General features: G+C 46.2%; 1 protein-coding gene across 1 annotated transcript in view; it reads right to left on the bottom strand.

The window, feature by feature from the left end:
• Positions 1 to 307: 307 nt before the first annotated feature.
• The window catches only part of xkr7a (XK related 7a), a 40,040-nt gene continuing 21,205 nt past the window's right edge, over positions 308 to 19,142 (bottom strand). The window contains exons 2-4 of the mRNA XM_063207582.1: positions 8,305 to 8,504; positions 2,091 to 2,310; positions 308 to 1,151 (exon numbers count right to left, since the gene is read on the bottom strand). Coding sequence (XP_063063652.1) covers positions 308 to 1,151; positions 2,091 to 2,310; positions 8,305 to 8,504 — 1,264 coding nt within the window. The remainder of the gene's footprint in view (positions 1,152 to 2,090; positions 2,311 to 8,304; positions 8,505 to 19,142) is intronic.

The raw sequence follows: 19,142 nt of genomic DNA, 5'->3' as shown, positions 1-19,142 counted from the left end.
TTTACATTTCTGAAAATAGGGGCCCAACAGGGAGAGGGGGCCCTTTAAGCCACAGGTGCCCGGGCCCTATTTCTCCCCCAGTCCAGCCCTGCAACCACACCACACTGCTTACTCAGCGTACTCATCCTACCCTTTAGGGTCAGAGGGAGGGAGGGGTGTAGGCCTATGCTCCCACTCACATACTGTGGCACAGGTGGCGGATAACATGCCACAGCAAGGCCAGTCAACAGCACGCAGGGCGACAGACAGACAAAACAGAGAGACGCCTCTGTCTGTCCATCCGCCAGTTGGTCAGTTGGTCCATCAGTCACACGGTGGTCTCGTACTCCATGAGTTCCTTGGGCGTGCCCAGGCATCGGTACTGTATCCTGGGCGTGGCAGGCGCCGCGCTCTCCAGCACCAGGATGGTCTTGCGCAGCCTGCGGTCGATGAAGTGCGCGTCCCAGGCCGGGTACTGTTTCCTGGGCAGGTCGATGCGGATCACCGGCCCCTCTGTCCTGGGCGTCAGCCGCTGGGCGGGCGTCCTGCGGCTGAAAGTGCCCGTGCGAGAGCCTGGGGCCCGCCGCACCTTAAACACGTCCCCGTCGATACCCCCACCACCACCACCATCCCCACGATCCACCCCTTTAGTCCTCTGCAGGGTCCTGGGGGGGCTGGCCACCAAGTCAGGGGGTGGGAGCTGACCAGGGGTCGCAGCGACACCACCACCACCTCCTCCTCCAGAGGCCGGCGACGCCACCAGAGCCTCCAGCGGCGCCACGGCCGAGTCATCCACCACGCAGCACCCCAGCAGCCCCCCACCACCAGGGGTCACGTGCCCGTCCGGGTGCAGCAGGCAGTAGTAGACGAACATGAAGAAGGTGCCGAGAGCGTAGCTGCACGCCACCACGCACACCACCACCACGGCGTGGAAGTCGGAGGTGTGCCCGCCGCCGCCGCCGCGGTGCAGGAACCAGGCGGCCGTCAGTGCCACGTTCTCGGCCAGCACCACCAGGCTGTAGAGGGCCAGACGGCATCGCGTGGGGCCCTCGCGCACGCCGAACCAGCAGAAGATGTAGATGATGCCCACCATCATGTTGTAGATGATCTCCTCCCACTTGGACATGCAGAAGTCCGTCTCGCCCTGGATGATCCAGAAGGTCATGGCGCACCTGAAGGTCAAAAAATATTACAGGCAGACAGGAAGACAGAGACACAGAGACACAGACACAGATACACACACACACACACACACACACACACACACACACACACACACACACACACACACACACACACACACACACACACACACACACACACACACACACACACACACAAACACACACACACACACACACAGACCACACACACACACACACACACACACACACACACACACACACACACACACACACACACACACACATATTTTAGTGTTGAAGATATGCAAGTTTTTTAACAATGTCAGAGAAATATTAGAGAGATACCCTGTCTGCTTATTTGAGTACAGTAATAATCACCACCACCACAACTCTAATGGTCTCACCGTCACAACCCTTTTTTTTTTTTTACATTTTCAGACCTTGCCTGCCTACTTGGGTACAGTAATCATTAGAATCAATAATCAGAATGCCCCCCATACACACCAGTGTGCTACTATGCAGATGCAAAAAAACAACTAACCCTTTAGCATTAGCATCAGCATTAGCACTTGTTGTTCTGTATATTTCCTGTGCACTTTGTATCTGCTGGAGATGCTGGCTATGATTATGTCCTCGCTTGAAAGTCGCTTTGGTTAAAAGTGTCTGCCAAATGAAATGTAATGTAATGCCAAAGTAGAGCTGTAATATGGATGCGAAGAGGCCATGGTACGGGCACCCACCATTATTGCATCTCATATGGCTCACATAGTGTTAGCATGAGAGACAGAGCAAAGCCACAACCCTGACCCTAATTTAGTTTAGTTTATTTAGTTTAGTTCAGCAGGGACCATGCACAATAGACATTGTATACAGAAGTAAAAAGATGACTTTTACCAGATTATAGCTATAATTTCCATCTGCAGTCCCTATAATTAGCATCAAAATCAGGATGTCCCCCATACGCACCAGTGTGCCACAATGAAGATGCCAAAGTAGAGCTGGAATATGGATGCGAAGAGGGCGAAGGCCATGGTGCGGGCGCCCACGGTGAAGAGGTGCCACAGCAGCTGCACCACCGCCGCCTTGTAGCTCATGGGCAACTTGTCGTCCCGCGAGTCACGCAGGGCCTTCTGGTAGGAGGCCATCATCCACGACAGGGAGATCAGCGATGCAGAGGCAGAGAGACCTGCAGAGAGAAGGAGGGAGAGATGTTGAGATGGTGAGGTGAGTGGAGAAATATACTGTATAAACAGCGGTGGTCCTAGGGGTGGGCCGACCGGGCAATTGCCCGGGGTGGCACCCGAGAGGGGGCGGCCCCATCACAAAACTCCCGTCCCCGTCACGAAACTCTAGAAGAAAAATCTAGAAAATAAAAATATATAATGTAATACAAAATATTAAAAATCATTATTTGTACACTATTACCACATTGTTGTAAATAACAATAGTGTTAGTGGTCAGTTACTATATGTAAGTATTCTTGCCGTTTTTGTTTTAGTTTTTTTTGACTTGGGGCGGGGCCACCACTAAAGGGGCGTAGCGCGTCGGAGGGGGTATTGTTCGGGGCGCAACTCGTAGGACCGCTACTGAGTATAAATAAACAAACTGTGGCTGCGTTCGGAACGGGCGAGGTTGCTGTCCTTCCTATGAGCTAACTGGACATCAAGTCATTAAGTGTGATTCGAAACGGAAAAATTGCTTTATTTCCTCCCTCGGCAGTTAACTGCATTTGTGGGCGTAAAAGGGGTATGTTGAGGGCAACATCAGATGCTGACTTGGTGCTGCCTTATACCCAAAATGCTATGCGCCACCTCTCTCTCAACAGGGAACCTGAAAACAAACATGGCTGCCACCCAAGCTACTACCTTATAATGCCCTTTATTCAGACAATTATGTACTTAGATATTGAGAATCGAAGGGATGAATCAACATTGTTGTATCTAAATATGCGATCGCTAGATCTATTCATAGCCTATATTACGATTCCGCCGTCTGGCGGCCTTTCACCGCTCAAATAGCATGCCTAAGCTAAGTGCTAACGTGATGAACTTAACTCCCGCCAAAGAATCGCCGAAATATCAAATGCACAGGGCAGTGCACTCGTTAGTGCCGCTCGTAACGACCGCCTCATCACATTACTTCACATATCTGATCAGACACCTGTTTATGTAGGAGGGGAGTCCTCGAGCCACTGCCTTCCGTTTCGAAAGTAGCCTGTGAGTGTCATATCTTGAAAGAGGCGGCTGAGACTAGGCCCATGAGGGTGAGGGAGATAGAAACAGGCTCATCATTAGACAGTCTCTATGTATGAATACATGAATTCCTCATTTATTAGATGATAAATTGAATGTCATCTTCGGTTAAAGTGTCATGACAGGAAGATGAGAGAGGCGGAGGCAGACATGCAGGTGGGGAGGAAATGTGGTGTAGAGAGATGTGGGGAGAGGGAGTAATAGGGTGGGGAGAAAGACTGGGGACAGGTGGAGAGGGAGAAGAAGCAATCTGAGTGAGTGCTGAATTTCGCAAAAGAGGTGCAAAAAAACCCAAGAAACAAAACAATGACTTCATCACCCCATCAACCACGACAGACAGGCCTGTAGGGAGGGGGATGAGAGGAGAGGAGAGGAGAGGAGAGGAGAGGTGGAGCTGCTGAAGACAGAAAAACAAAAATAGTCAATATGAATTCATGAGGCTATCTCATGATAAACAGGATGTCATCTTCAGTTGACGTCCCAGGAAAGGCAGATCGGGGAGGCAGAGAAACAGACGAGACGGGCCTGTGGGGACGTGAGGAGAGGTAGAGGTAGCGGTGGAGGAATGGGGAGCGGTACTGCACAAAGAGATGGGGAGAGGTGGATAGATCAGCCAGGCAGAGGCTGACAGGTCTGTGGGCAGAAGGAAGAGAGGGATACGAGAGGTGAGGTGAGGTATAGAGAGAACAAAAGAGAAGACACATGAGATGTCTGCATGTCACTACACAGTGATAACGCAACACTTTCACCAGGGAGATGTTATGATAGAAGATGAGACTCCAGATTTTAATCTTTGAGAGAGGGATAGGTGAGGACAGATATTGGGGCAGGAGAAGGAAGGGCAGAAGAGGACAGATAGGCCGGCTGGTGCTGGAGTTCACAAAGCAGATGATGGGATGTCAGTACACACAAGGATAATGTAGCATTGTCTCTATAGGGAGATGTTATAGCCTAACCGCAGAGATACACCAGCGGCGATCTGAGCGAGTCGAGCGACGGAAGTAATTGACTTTGTATTGAGTCGAGAGACAAAAGCGATTCTGGAGACTAGAGCGATTTGCGCGACGAGCGCGACAATTTGAAGTTGAAATCTTTTCAACTTTCTATGACGCGGTTCGGCGACAAGCCGCGACAGCCAATGACTGTATAGAGGTCAGTGACCAAAGCCAATGGGAATGCTTGAATGCTTTGCCTTCTGCCTGTACGGACATACTCTAGTCTCCTCAATCTCTCGTATCGCTTGCTGCTACACTCTGTCGCTTGAATCGTGTCGCCGCTGGTGTATCTCTGCGGTAACATGGGACACCAGACAAAAAAATCTTAATCTAATTAGTCTTTGAATGGTTCTCAATAGCCAGCCTGTGCCCTCCTGGTGACGCCACACCTTCAGCGTTGCCTCTAGTCAGGCCAAGAACAATACAAACACGATTCTGAGCTCCCGTAAAAACGGGAACTCCTCCCACTTTGTCAGGGAGCAAACAACCATTTTCAAACTTAGGGAGGTGGGTCAACCATACCGTTTGGGAAATGTTCATTGTTATGTCAAATTAAGTTGGTGGAATATGATATGATAGGGAGAGGTTAGTGCATTAGATAATGTACACACTACATGACCAGTGACACACCTCACCCGCCCAGGGGTGGGGGAAGCGTTGGTTTGTCTGGGACAGCGCACTGTAAGAACAGGTGGATGAGAACAATGGGGGTTGATTGTTACACTGTGAAGGCCACAGGATGGGAGCCTGTGAGGGACATACTGGTGCACTAAAGACACAGTGCCTGGAAGACAACAAGGCCTACCCCTATACGTCTAAACGAACTACCGAAATCTGTCGCTTGGGATGACTGACACGGAGCCATAGCTTGGACTGACCGCTTCACATGGGTGAGCTAACGCTAACGCTCCATCCCTTGGGGTGCACCACATGCAGTCAACATTAGATTTGTACACTTGAGCACTGTCACGTTATTACATCACACATAGTAGTTTAAGACCTAATTGCGCAGGTGATGATAGGTAGAGGCGAGCCGTGTAATAAATAGAGTTATAAAGAGTTGTATAAAGTACAAGTAGAAGTACTTTTACAAATGCAATTACAACACTAGTAGTATGATATTATAAAGTTGAAACCATGTAATTTCATACCAGTAGTGTAGCAATTACATCTGTAAGAGTACTTCTACTTCTACTTTATACAACTCTGTTCAGTCCCATTATTCGGTGGACCACACAGGGCGTGATGATTTTGTTTCAGTGCATGCCAGGGACCGAGTGAACAGTTTGGATTTGGCATCACACTCCCTCAGACGCTGCTGGGAGGATCTGCCACTTGAGCTGAAGCTCTCACGGGTTTCTCAAACTGTCATGAATATTTGATCGGCTTCCTGTCTGACTGTAACACGGCTCCTCCATCTGACCAGGAAACTCAGATTTAAGACCCCTCTGCTCGTACTACAGCAGGCCAAATATCGTTGTTCTTTATTTCAGTTAGCAGGGCCGGCCCTACACATAGGCAGGGTACCAATTGAATAATTATATTAACAGAGCTGTCAAATGAGCCCTGTGATAATATCAGACCCTAATATCCCCCTGACATGTCTCTGTCCCTCCCAGGGATCCTTACAGTGCCACGTACAGGCCCCATAGATCAGTGGGATCAGGCCAAATAAGATGCATTTTCAGAGTCACAGCCTGCTGGCGACATCGCTATATAATCCCATTCTGTCACTGCAGATAACATATACTAAAGGTCTCGCTCCAACCACATGGCCCTAAGAGGCCACCGTAGCTTGGGGAAGTAGGCAATAAGCCACATGTTCCCTTCTCTACTGCTGTAAGGTAGTAAGAAATACTGTGCTGAGGGGTCACAGAAAGAATTAAGGGACTGTTACATAGGCTAAAACCTTGAACATATGCCTTCATATAATATAACCATTCCAAAAGAAAAAAGGCTTGCTTAAAAGGAGTCGCTGAAGAAAAAGTTTGGGAATAACTGCTGTACTTGATCTGATGTGGTTTATACATTAACGACAATGCCATAGCAGACATGGCAAGGATAGCTCTAAAGTGTCAGATAACATTTCACAACAAACACGGGCAACACGATGACAATGAAAAACCACTCTCAGCTGATAGGCTTTTACTCACTTCTCTGATGAGGACTAATTTGTCACACAGTAGAATGCCTGTACATCGCATTCATTACCAGTTTCTGATCTGTGAATCTATTAGCGAGTCTGTATGTCTGCAATATCATCAGTGCGAGCATATTCACCCTATTTCCTCACTACTGGGGACACATGCACAGTGAATGGAATATTACTGTGTGCATTTGTTACAAACCTAGTTTTGATGTGTTGTAAAGCGGTGTGCACTGCATCTACCCTGAATCCAAAGTCCCTTCCCATTCCTCTCAAGTCTGGCCTATCCTACCCTGGCCTATCCTAGCCCAGCACCCCCCCCCCCCCCCGCCCCCCCCTACACACCCTCTTTCCTTTCCGCTTGACCCTGCCCTAATCCTGCCCATTAAACCAGCAGTCCGCATCGCACACCCTGCCTACCCCTACCCCAAAATTATCCTGCGGGCGGCAGTAACATCCACAAATGCGGTGTACCATTATCATTAGCCTCCAGCCATGCGGCTACTAATTAGCACCCTCATTTGGCAAATGAACCGCTGTGGCTGCCCAGCCAGCACTGTTCCTTCCAGTAACAAAAAGAAAAGAAAAAGAAAAGGAAAAACTCAGCTCAGCTCTCTTCACGAGCGAGTTGAACTCAATGGGGCTGTGGGCAGAGGTGATAGGAGCACGCCGTGAATGAGGTATTAGCTTAACCAGAGGTCAGTGGGAGCAGCTGGACGGAGGTGTAGGAAATAGCATAGACTGGCACAGTAGCACTAAGGGGCATGAATTGGCACATGGGCAGTCATGGGTAAGCGGTTAGGGCGTCAGACTTGTAGCCCAAAGGTTGCCAGTTCGACTCCCGACCCGCCAGGTTGATGGGGGGAGTAATTAACCAGTGCTCTCCCCCATCCTCCTCCATGACTGAGGTGCCTTGAGCATGGTACCGCCATTGGGGGCTGCCCCCTTGCACAGGTGAGGCATAAATACAATTTCGTTGTGTACAGTGAACACTTGAGTGCTGTGTCACAATAACAATGGGAGTTTAGTTTCCCAGTTGTGCTTTCAGACTGGGACAGTAGCACAGAGGGCCATGGATTGGCACAGGGCTAGTGCTACTGAGCTGTTACTGAGGTGAGGTGGTCTTGCTATTGCACCTTAACAACCTGCAGGGAAGGCACTGAACTAAAGCAGTAGACTGTTTAATACCCATACAATAGCAAACACTTAAGATAATGCACTTGACGATGATTATGATATCAGCCCTGACAATGAGGTACGTAGAACTTTGCCAGCTCTTAGTGTAGACTCTTCGGCCTCGGACAGAAATGTGAACTATATAGACCATCTGTGCACTTAACTGTATCACTGTAGATGCTGGAACCTCTCGGTAACACTTTACAATACGGGTGCATGGATAATAATGGAATAATGTTGGAAGTAATGTCTGATTTATGTTGAATTAACACATGATTTATGTATGCAGTGATGTTTACTCCATTAGTAGTCAATAAAGAGTCATAAAAGACTAACTGATAGAGTCATATGGACTCATCATTATTAAGTAAATGTGGTACATCAGAGGGTGAATTAATAGTTTGAGTTCAGCTAACAATGTCAGTCTGTGCACTCCTCTCTCTGTGTGTGTGTGTGTGTGTGTGTGTGTGTGTGTGTGTGTGTGTGTGTGTGTGTGTGTGTGTGTGTGTGTGTGTGTGTGTGTGTGTGTGTGTGTGTGTGTGTGTGTGTGTGTGTGTGTGTGTGTGTGTGTGTGTGTGTGTGTGTGTGCGCGCGCGTGTGTGTATTCTTACCCTGTAGTGGCAGCACCTGGTTGGCTTGCACCATGATGCAGAGCTGCAGTACCAGCTGGGGGGCGCTCTTGAGGAAGATCTCCAGCAGCCTCAGCATGCTGATGTCGGCGCTGGCGAACATCAGCCGCCAGTAGTAGTGACGCCGCTCGTGGTCGCCACGCCAACGGCTCTGCACGCCCAGGTACATGGCATGGACATACCTGAGGAGAGAAGAGGAGGGGGGAGGAAAGAAGGTGATTAACATAGACTGACAATCTAGATAGATTGAGATAGGAAAGTAAAAGGTCCTTTTGAGCATATGCTTCTGTCCAGACCAATGGCTCTGCAAGCCCAGGTACATCACATGGACATAACTGAAGAGGAAGGGAAAGAGGAGTGGAGAGGAAATAAGGAGATTAACATAGGGTGACAATCTAGGTTGATTGAGATTATCAGAAGTCCTTTTGAGCATATTTTTCTGTCAAGACCAATGGTTCTGCATGCCCACATGGTGTGGCTGTACCTTAGGGGAGAAGGAGGAGAGGAGTGAAGGAGGAGAGGAGAGAAGGAGGTTAGCAAATGTTGTCAAACTGGACTGAGAAAGAGTCACGCCGACGTCTCTGGATTTCCAGGTACACATGGGTACACATACACATTCCCTCAGTACACATGCTGAGGAGAAGTAGACTTGCAGTAGAGGAGAAAAGAGGGAGATGGGGCAGAGAAAGTTGTAGACAAAATGGATCGAGGAAGTTCTGTGTATCTCCTATGCATATGTGCCACTCAACGTGGGAAGGAGAGTTGGTCCAGGTAGACAAATGCTGAGGCATTCAAGGTTGCGATTTTTTGCTTTTAATTTGGCTACAATAATGCCTACGCGTTTCGGCCCTTATGGATTTCTTTAGGGCGTATCAAGAGCAGGCTGCATGATCAAGATCAAAATCATCAAAAAATGTATCAAAAAGTAACAATTGCAACCTTGTGTGCCTCAGCGTTTGTCTACCTGGACCAAGTTTGAGAGCCCCTACAGCACCAAGGGGGAAAAGGTGAAGACCCAGAAGCTTGTGTGGGAAGGAGACTAATTAGCTCATCTACAAGTGTATGAGTCAGCACATTCAGTAAATCAACTGAAATAATTATATGACAGTAACTTTTTTAAAGTATGTTTTGGGGGCTTTATGGGGCTTTTTTATGACAGGATAGTGTGAAAGGAGACAGGAAATGAGCTGGAGAGAGATATGGGGTAGGGCTGGGAAATGACCCTGGCCGGACTCAAACTGGGGTCCCCATGGGCATGCGCTGCACCACAGTGCCCCCCAACATTTAGTAACTTTGTGCTTTCTGAACATGCCTGCGCAGACAATTAAGATCAGGTTAGGAAGAAGAGCGGTAATGGGGCAGGGTCAATGGGGACTTGGAGTGTATCGACATGGGTGGGTCACTTTAATAGTATGTGTATAATAAGAATTGTATAGCCATATGTCAGTCATTTTGTACAAGTAAGTGTCTGCATTTGACCTGCAGGGTGAATGAAGTCTTGGTCTTGGTCTGTATACAGTACATGTGGGTCGGACATGGAGATGTCAATCACAGTGTTCTCCTGACTGGGCATCTTGTCAAGATCGGTTACTAATATGCAAGGACAATCGGGCAAACTTAGCCTGATATCAGGTTTTCACAGTAAGCTTGAGTGGCAATATTAGGTAGCACCAGTCTGGCTGAGGACAGTTGGGGTTTCTCAATAAAGAACTGCAATTCTGAGCAGAGCTGACTCTTGGTTCAGCAAGGGCCCCAAGCGAAATGTCAAAGGAGTGAATATTTGCAATACATTTTGCCACTACTGTAGCAAAGTGTGAGCTGTTATGCATGGCGGTCAGGATGAGAGGGAATGAGTAATACGACTCTGTAAATTCAAGGAACTTCTGTCTGTCTGTCACTTGACTGTTCTACACTTTTTATCACACCATTTGTTCCACTGCAAATGTGGCACTGTAGGCGTCTTGCATTAGTGGCATTAGTGAACACAGTGCCAAGTATCATGCTGTTATACAAAATCTGCAAACAGTGGCACAACCTTCTTGCAGTCATGTTAGCAGTTAAGTAATGAGACTTTAAGCCAGAGGCTTGCTTGTTCCCGTTAATTATTTGAGCTCAAATACCAAAGTCACTGTTATTAGGTCATCACTCATCCAGACATGTTAATTGCAAAAAAATTGGGCAGGTAACCCTTTCAGACGGAGCCTCTAGTTAACAAAAGGGTAATGACCAAGTCTCACACTATTCTGTTACTTGTGAATCTCTGAAGTGTTACAGCAATGTTGCTAGAATGTATAGTTATTTTGGCAAACAGTGAGGTGGATCGCGGGCAATCCCATCTGCACAAAAACGCGTTAAATGTCTTGCACTTCAGGGAAATCATCTCATGTCCAGACCCCTGCTGCCCCTAGACCTTTTTTTAAAGCTATCCTGGCCCCTTCACCGACCTTTTTGTTAAACAGCTTCAGGTCACAAATGGTCAGTCTGCGCTGCCGCAGCTCTTATATTTTTCTGCGAGTCTGCCAACCAGACCAGAGACAGAGTGACCACCTGGGATAAGTGGTACAGCAGTCTCTGGCGTGTAGCCAACCATCGGACCTGAACTGAACATGCTCCAAGCTGTCATGTCATGTGCTGTAGGCTTTGGTGTATAGTGTGTGTGTGTGTGTGTGTGTGTGTGTGTGTGTGTGTGTGTGTGTGTGTGTGTGTGTGTGTGTGTGTGTGTCTGTGTCTGTGTCTGTGTCTGTGTCTGTGTCTGTGTCTGTGTCTGTGTCTGTGTCTGTGTCTGTGTGTCTGTGTGTCCTGCTCTGCTCTGCGCTGCTCAGCCTGTAGAAAAGTCTGTCTCCTCACATCGGTCCCGGCTGTGGGGGTTTATTGTAACAGCACTGGCTGTGCCTGGTCCCCAAAGGCAGCACTGATACATGTAAGATGTGACCTACCAGGGCCGGCGCTATAGGCATAGGCAGACTAGGCGGTCGCCTAGGGCGCCAAATGTCCTGGGGGGCACCAAGGCCCACAGAATTGCAATATTAAGCTAAATAAAGCATTAAACTTTACATTTAATGGGCTCTCAGTATATATACGTACATAGCACTAGATCAGCTGTGCTCGATCAGATGTATGACACCATGTTTACAGAAGCCAATGTCAAATTCCACAAAAAGGAAAGATCTGTGCTCACCTAGGGCACCAAATTGCCTAGAACCGGCCCTGTGACCTAAACTACTACAATGGTTGAGCAGGCCACTGTGACACTGAAATGGCACTCAATGTTCTTTTCAATGTTCTTGTCCTACTATGTTTTGCTTTGAAATGGTTCCCAATTTACTCTGTGGTATGTTGTATATTAAGATGGAATGAAAGCAGATTGTTAATCATTGTATCTTAATTCAATAATTTCAAATCGTCTGTTTAAAAATGTTGGTGCAACGGCTTAGTCCTTCTATACTAACAGGTTTTCCAATATTGATGACACTATGGTTTCAAGCAACTACAGGACATACGAGTGGTCATTCATTATGTGTGAATATTTATCGGTAACATATCTAGAAATGCTACTGAAGATCTCTGTATTGTTGTGTCTTATGTAATGAGATAAGGTTAGATGCATGTAATGGGAATAGACACAACACTAACACGGTCATACCACACGGGGGCGCCGTCTGACTTGTGGGTCCTTGGGCCTACATAAAGGGTCAGGGGTCAGATGCAGAAGAGAATCACTTGGGGCACAGACCAGGTGAACAGGTGAGCGGAGCAGGCACCTGCTACTCGCACGCTGGAGCCAGTTGGGCCAGTGTTGGAGTTAGCCTGCGTTCACGGATATTGTCGACTTGCATGCTTGGACTGTGACTTGGCGTGGACGGGTTTTGATGTACTGAACCTTTTGGGATTTTATTCTCTATGTGGGGTTTTCCCCACATCGCTGAACTAACTCTGTCGGAGAGCAAGCTTGGAGGGAGCTCTGGCCTGAGCTCTGGCCTGTCTTCCTCAACCTCTTCTACTACTCCTCCCTTGTCACCTCCTATCCCATCCCCTTCTCCATCTTGCCACTCATCATCCGATCAATCACCTGAGGGCCCTCTTCTCCTCCTCTGTCTAATCCTCCCCTTTTCTCAACTTCCTCCCCTCCAATTGCTCGCCACCTCTACCTCTTCTCCTCCTATTCAATCTGCTTCCTCTTCTCCAACTGTTCTCCTCCCCCTCCTATTGCTCGCCATCTCCACATATTCTCTTCCTCATTTTCCATCTCCTCCTCCTCCTATTCTATCTCCACATCTTCTCCTCCTCCTGTTTCCTCTCTTTCTCCATCTCCACCTCTCCTCCTCCTCCTATTCTATCTCCACTTCTTGTCCTCCTCCTATTCTATCTCCACCTCTTCTCCTCCTCCTCTTATTTCATCTCCTTCTCCACCTCCACCTCCACCTCTCTTCCTCCTCCTCCTATTCAATCTCCTTCTCCAACTCCACCTCTCCTCCTTCTCTTCTTATTCTATCTCCACCTCTTCTCCTCCTCCTATTCTATCTCCACATCTTCTCCTCCTCCTATTCTATCACCACCTCTTCTCCTCCTTCTCCTCCTATTCTATCCCCACATCTTCTTTCTCCTCCTCCTATTCTATCTCCACCTCTCCTCCTTCTCCTCCTCCTATTCTATCTCCACCTCTTCTCCTCCTCCTATTCTATCTCCACCTCTCCTCCTTCTCCTCCTACTATTCTAGTTCCACCTCTCCTTCTCCTCCTCCTACTCTATCTCCACCTCTTCTCCTCCTCCTATTCTATCTCCACCTCTTCTCCTCCTCCTATTCTATCTCCAACTCTTCTCCTCCTCCTATTCTATCTCCACCTCTCCTCCTTCTCCTCCTCTTCTCCTCCTCTTCCATCTCCTTCTCCACTTGTGAACGCTGCCCCTCATCATCACCACATCAATCACCTGAGATCCAAACACAGCAATCAGACTGACGTCTAATGTGTTCAGTCATTGACAGGGCTGTGTCCCAAACACTGATCACAACAACAACATGCATTGCAAGCGGACAGACACACACATGCACGCACGCATGCACATACACACAGACCGCAAAATCCCAAGGCAACATGTGTGCAATGATCACTATTCAATCAATACACAATCACCATCCTTTATACCATAACTACCACATGGAGACAAATTAAATTGAAATGTAAGGGGAATATGTGGCCAATAGAAAAGTGTGTGTGTGTGTGTGTGTGTGTGTGTGTGTGTGTGTGTGTGTGTGTGTGTGTGTGTGTGTGTGTGTGTGTGTGTGTGTGTGTGTGTGTGTGTGTGTGTGTGTGTGTGTGTGTGTGTGTGTGTGTGTGTGTGTGTGTGTGTTTTATTGACATGCCTGCTGGAACTGTGGTGAGCTGAATATGAAACTGTGTGTGTGTGCTACTCGCACGCTGGAGCCAGTTGGGCCAGTGTTGGAGTTAGCCTGCGTTCACGGGTATTGTCGACTTGCATGCTGTGTGGACTGTGACTTGGCGTGGACGGGTTTTGATGTACTGAACCTTTTGGGATTTTATACTCTACGTGGGGTTTTCCCCACATCGCTGAACTAACTCTGTCGGAGAGCAAGCTTGGAGGGAGCTCTGGCCTGAGCTCGCCGTCCATGGAGGACGCTGCTTGGGTTGGTCCTGGGAACGCAGGTAACCGGCGCTCCTGACGCTCCAACCAAACATTAGCATCTTACACGCCAACTAACACGTTTTTGCACACACTAGCGTTAGGATTTCAGGCAGGGGTCTGCAGCTACTTTACACTTACCTCTGCAAACGTGTCTATAAAGAACACATATGAGTAAAGGTCTATGTGCATTTCTGTATCTGACATATATCCATATGGTGCTTAAATAATGCACCTACTGTGCATGAAATGCACTGTATACAGCTGGTCAGTGTTGTGCTGTTTTTAAGGTGTGCATTGGCCTCCTCCACAGCACAGTACACCATACAACACAACACTACCTCCTCTCAACCATACTGTCTACTCAAGAGATGGAGGCTCATCCATCTCCCTCTGTCTCTGTCTCTGTCTCTGTCTCTGTCTCTCTCTCTCTCTCTCTCTCTCTCTCTCTCTCTCTCTCTCTCTCTCTCTCTCTGCCTCTGCCTCTGTCTCTTTGTCTCTGTCTCTGTCTCTGTCTCTCTCTCTCTCTCTCTCTCTCTCTCTCTCTCTCTGTCTCTGCCTCTGTCTCTCTCTTTCTCCTTTTCCTTCTCTCTCTCTCTCTCTCTCTCTCTCTCTCTCTCTCTCTCTCTCTCTCTCTCTCTCTCTCTCTCTCTGACAGACAGTGGAGGAGAGTCATTTGGCTCAGCTCAGCTCTTCAGAGAGAGACACGTTGACAGCAGATTATTGGGGCACCTCAAGGGAAGATTGACAGTAGTATTCACACTTTAGGAGGATGGTGAGAGATGCTATCTCTCTTTCTCTCGTTCTTTCTTTCTTTCTCTCTCTCTCTCCCTCTCCACCTGTCTGTCTTTCATCTTGACATTTTCTCCTTCACTGTGTCTCTGTCACTCACTCACTCGGGCCTGTGCCTCCCTTCTTCTACCCCTTCGCCCAGACACACACACACACACACACACACACACACACACACACACACACACACACACACACACACACACACACACACACACACACACACACACACACACACACTGTATCTGTCACACAACTACACATTCTGTCACACAATTACAAACACTGGTTGCTCTCTCTCACTCTCTCTCTCTCTCTCTCTCTCTCTCTGTCTCTTTCCTTTGAATGTCAGTCTTTCCAACATTCAATTGACAAAAGAAAATAAAGTGAAACATGTTGAAAAATGGTAAAATGACGGGTTGTCACCAGTGTGCACCACTTCCCTTGTGGGTCATTCCATGTCAATTCACATGATTCCCTAGAATCTCCCCAGGTGACCCTCTCCGATTTACCCGATATCTCGCATACAGGTACCTTTTGATGTCAATTGAAAGAATACCAAGTATAAGCACCCTACGTCCAACGGTTGCGGAGATGAAGCCCTCCAAAGTTGGGGTGCCATGCCCACTTTTCAAGCCTGTGAATTGCATACAAAATTTACAAGCAGATTTTGACACCTCTGGTTTTAGTTTGAAGGAAGATACAGGCCTAAAAATCACCATGGCCCCTCAATATGACCCTGTCTACCAGATGATGTACTTACAAATGGCATGCCTTGATTATTTTTGGCTATATTAAGCCTTAAAAACTGAATTTGTGAAACGCATGTTGAAGAGTCTTGCCATTTTGGGGTTGCAGATCTTGGAAACTATGTATGCTTTGGGAGTTATAATTGATTTTCCATGATATTTGGGAACTGTACAGTGTATTTAAAAAAATGTAGGGCGCTCAGACTTTAAAAGATAAAATAAGAGGGACTCAAAAACAGCTTTGGGACAAAATGACCTTACGGTACCCTCTACTTCAGGCCTCAAATTAACCATGTGGGCACTTGATGACTGGAACGCCCTTTTAACCCCATGTACAGTAGCACTGTATCAAACATTCAAACTTGGAAAAACTTTGTTTTTCAAAGTTCTTCATATTAATCTTGGCCTTCAAAGTATATGTTTTTCTCTCCATCTTATCACAGTGTCTGTTTTGTCTGCTGCCATCTGCTGGTATAAAAAAGTAACAACAGCGTAATGTAAGAGAACAATAGGGGCTGGAAAATCTTGCCCATAACTTACCAATAAAGCACTGTAATTATTATACCGTATATTGCTTTATACTAATTATGATTTTAACAAGCATGATGAATATTTATAGTTTAAATAATTTCCTATGTGTGACTGCTTAATGCTCAATCATGATGCCAGTCCCAAGATGGCCTCACCCTGCACTACATTTCTACCAGCCATGGGGGTGGGGGTGTCCTGGTAGAAATGTAATTATGATTGAGCATTCTGCATAATGCTCGTTAAAATAATAGCAATAATTAATAGCAATATACTGTGGAATTAAAGTGCTTTATTGGTAGCCTAGCGACCTTAACCCCTAGGGGCGTCTAGATTTCTAGGTTACTTTATTGGTAAATTATGGGCAAGATTGTCAAGCCCCTTTTGTTTTCTTACATTACACTGTTGTTGCATTTTTTGACCAGCAGATGGCAGCAGACAAAACAGACACTGTGATGAGACATAGACAAAAACATATACTTTGAAGGCCAAGATTAATATGAAGAACTTTGAAAAACAAAGTTTTTCGAAGCTTGAATGTTTGATACAATGCTACTGTACATGGGGTTAAAAGGGCGTTCCAGTCATCAAGTGCCCACATGGTTAATTTGAGGCCTGAAGTAGAGGGTACCGTAAGGTAATTTTGTCCAAAAGCTGTTTTTGAGTCCCTCCTATTCCATGATTAAAAGTCTGAGTGCCCTACTTTTTTTGGAATAGACTGTACAGTTCCCAAATATCATGGAAAATCAATTATAACTCCCAAAGCATACATAGTTTCCAAGATCTGGAACCCCAAAATGGCAAGACTCTTCATCACGCTTTTCACAAATTCAATTTTTAAGGCTTAATATAGCCAAAAATAATCAACGCATGCTATTTGTAAGTACATCATCTGGTAGACAGGGTCATATTGAGGGGCCATGGTGATTTTTAGGGTTGTATCTTCCTTCAAACTAAAACTAGAGGTGTCAAAATCTGCTTGTAAATTTTGTATGCAATTCACAGGCTTGAAAAGTGGGCATGGCACCCCAACTTTGGAGGGCTTCATCTCCGCAACCGTTAGACGTAGGATGCTAATACTTGGTATTCTTTCAATTGACATCAAAAGGTACCTGTATGTGAGATATCGGGTAAATCGGAGAGGGTCATGTGGGGAAGGCGTGTGAATTGACATGGAATGACCCTAGAGTCTAAAGGGCTCTATTTTCCCTTTTGTGTTTTCCAGCGATGCGGAAATGACTCGACAGGAACAAAAGGCAGATCCCACATTTATACACACGTTTATTTCAATAAGCCCTCAGGCTAGTGAGTCATACCACAACCAGCAAAGTTAACACGCACACACACACGCAAACACAAACACAGACACACAGACACGCACACACACACAGACACGCACACGTGCACACACAGACGCACGCACGCACGCACGCACACACACACAGACACACACACAGACACACACACAGACACACACACACACACACACACACACACACACACACACACACACACACACACACACACACACACACACACACACACACACACACACACACACACACACACACACTTTCCTAGAGTCCTACCACCAGCAAAGTTAATAGCCTGTGACTTGTAAACAGCGGGAGAGGAATTAGCAATAAAGATGTTTTTGTGGTAGCCTAATTGCAAAATTATGCTTCTGAGGGAAAGCAGGGGAACACGAAAAACACAGTTTGGGTGTCAGATAATGCTCTCTGAACAGAATATGTTTTCTATTTTATTAATTGCCTATTTATTTTTCGTCTATCTAATTTGTTGACTGCTTTACAGTATATCACAAAAGTGAATACACCCCTCTCAGTTTTGCAGATTTGTGAGTATATCTTTTCATAGGAAAGCATTACAGAAATGTCACTTTGACACAATGATTAGTGACCTTTTAACAACTTATTTAGCCACTTACATTTCTTGTTCACTCAGAAAAAAACATAATATAGCCATTAATGTTTGAACATGTACTCACAAAAGTGAGTACACCCCAGATTAAAATCAGGTAGAGAAGGGGCTGTGTTGGCTCGAATTGTCTCGAAATGAAACGAAATGAAAAGGGATGAAAAGGGAGGTCATCAGTGTGCGTTTCAACCTTTCTTTGCATTGAACTTTTAAATTTTGATTCTGCATCTGCCTTAAATAGATTGGTGTGAGATTTGAATGCAATCCTATGGAGAATATCATGATCTGCTTCAGTAGTCACAGTGCATGTTGACATGCATGTTTCTTTTAGGTGTATTTCAGATTACCAATGTTGACAGCATCCATGCATCCCCAAACCATGTCAGTCCCACTACCATGCTTGGCTAGTGAGAGGATAAACTTATTTTGTAAAACTCACTTGTTTACCACCACACATGCTTGACACCATCTAAAGTATATTTGTTTATCTTGGTCTCTTCAGATCACACAACATGGTTCCAGTGATCCATATCCTTGGTCTGTTCATCTCTCTTGAGACCAAGATAAACAAATTTGCTTTAGATGGTGTCAAGCATGTGTGGTGGTAAACAAGTGAGTTTTACAAAAACTGACAGTGGGACTGACATGGTTTGGGGATGCATGGATGCTGTCAACATTGGTAATCTGAAATACACCTAAAAGAAACATGCATGTCAACATGCACTGTGACTACTGAAGCAGATCATGATATTCTCCATAGGATTTCATTCAAATATCACACCAATCTATTTAAGGCAGATGCAGAATCAAAATTTAAAAGTTCAATGCAAAGAAAGGTTGAAACGCACACTGATGACCTCCCTTTTCATCCCTTTTCATTTCGTTTCATTTCGAGACGATTCGAGCCAACACAGCCCCTTCTCTACCGGATTTTAATCTGGGGTGTACTCACTTTTGTGAGTACATGTTCAAACATTAATGGCTGTATTATGTTTTTTTCTGAGTGAACAAGAAATGTAAGTGGCTAAATAAGTTGTTAAAAGGTCACTAATCATTGTGTCAAAGTGACATTTCTGTAATGCTTTCCTATGAAAAGATATACTCACAAATCTGCAAAACTGAGAGGGGTGTATTCACTTTCGTGATATACTGTATCTGAACTCCTTCATCTTT

The sequence above is a fragment of the Engraulis encrasicolus genome, chromosome 10, assembly GCF_034702125.1.
Source record: "Engraulis encrasicolus isolate BLACKSEA-1 chromosome 10, IST_EnEncr_1.0, whole genome shotgun sequence".
NCBI lineage: Eukaryota > Metazoa > Chordata > Actinopteri > Clupeiformes > Engraulidae > Engraulis > Engraulis encrasicolus.
The sequence above is the reverse complement of the archived record's forward strand: the minus strand, read 5'-3'. Positions and strand labels throughout refer to the sequence as shown.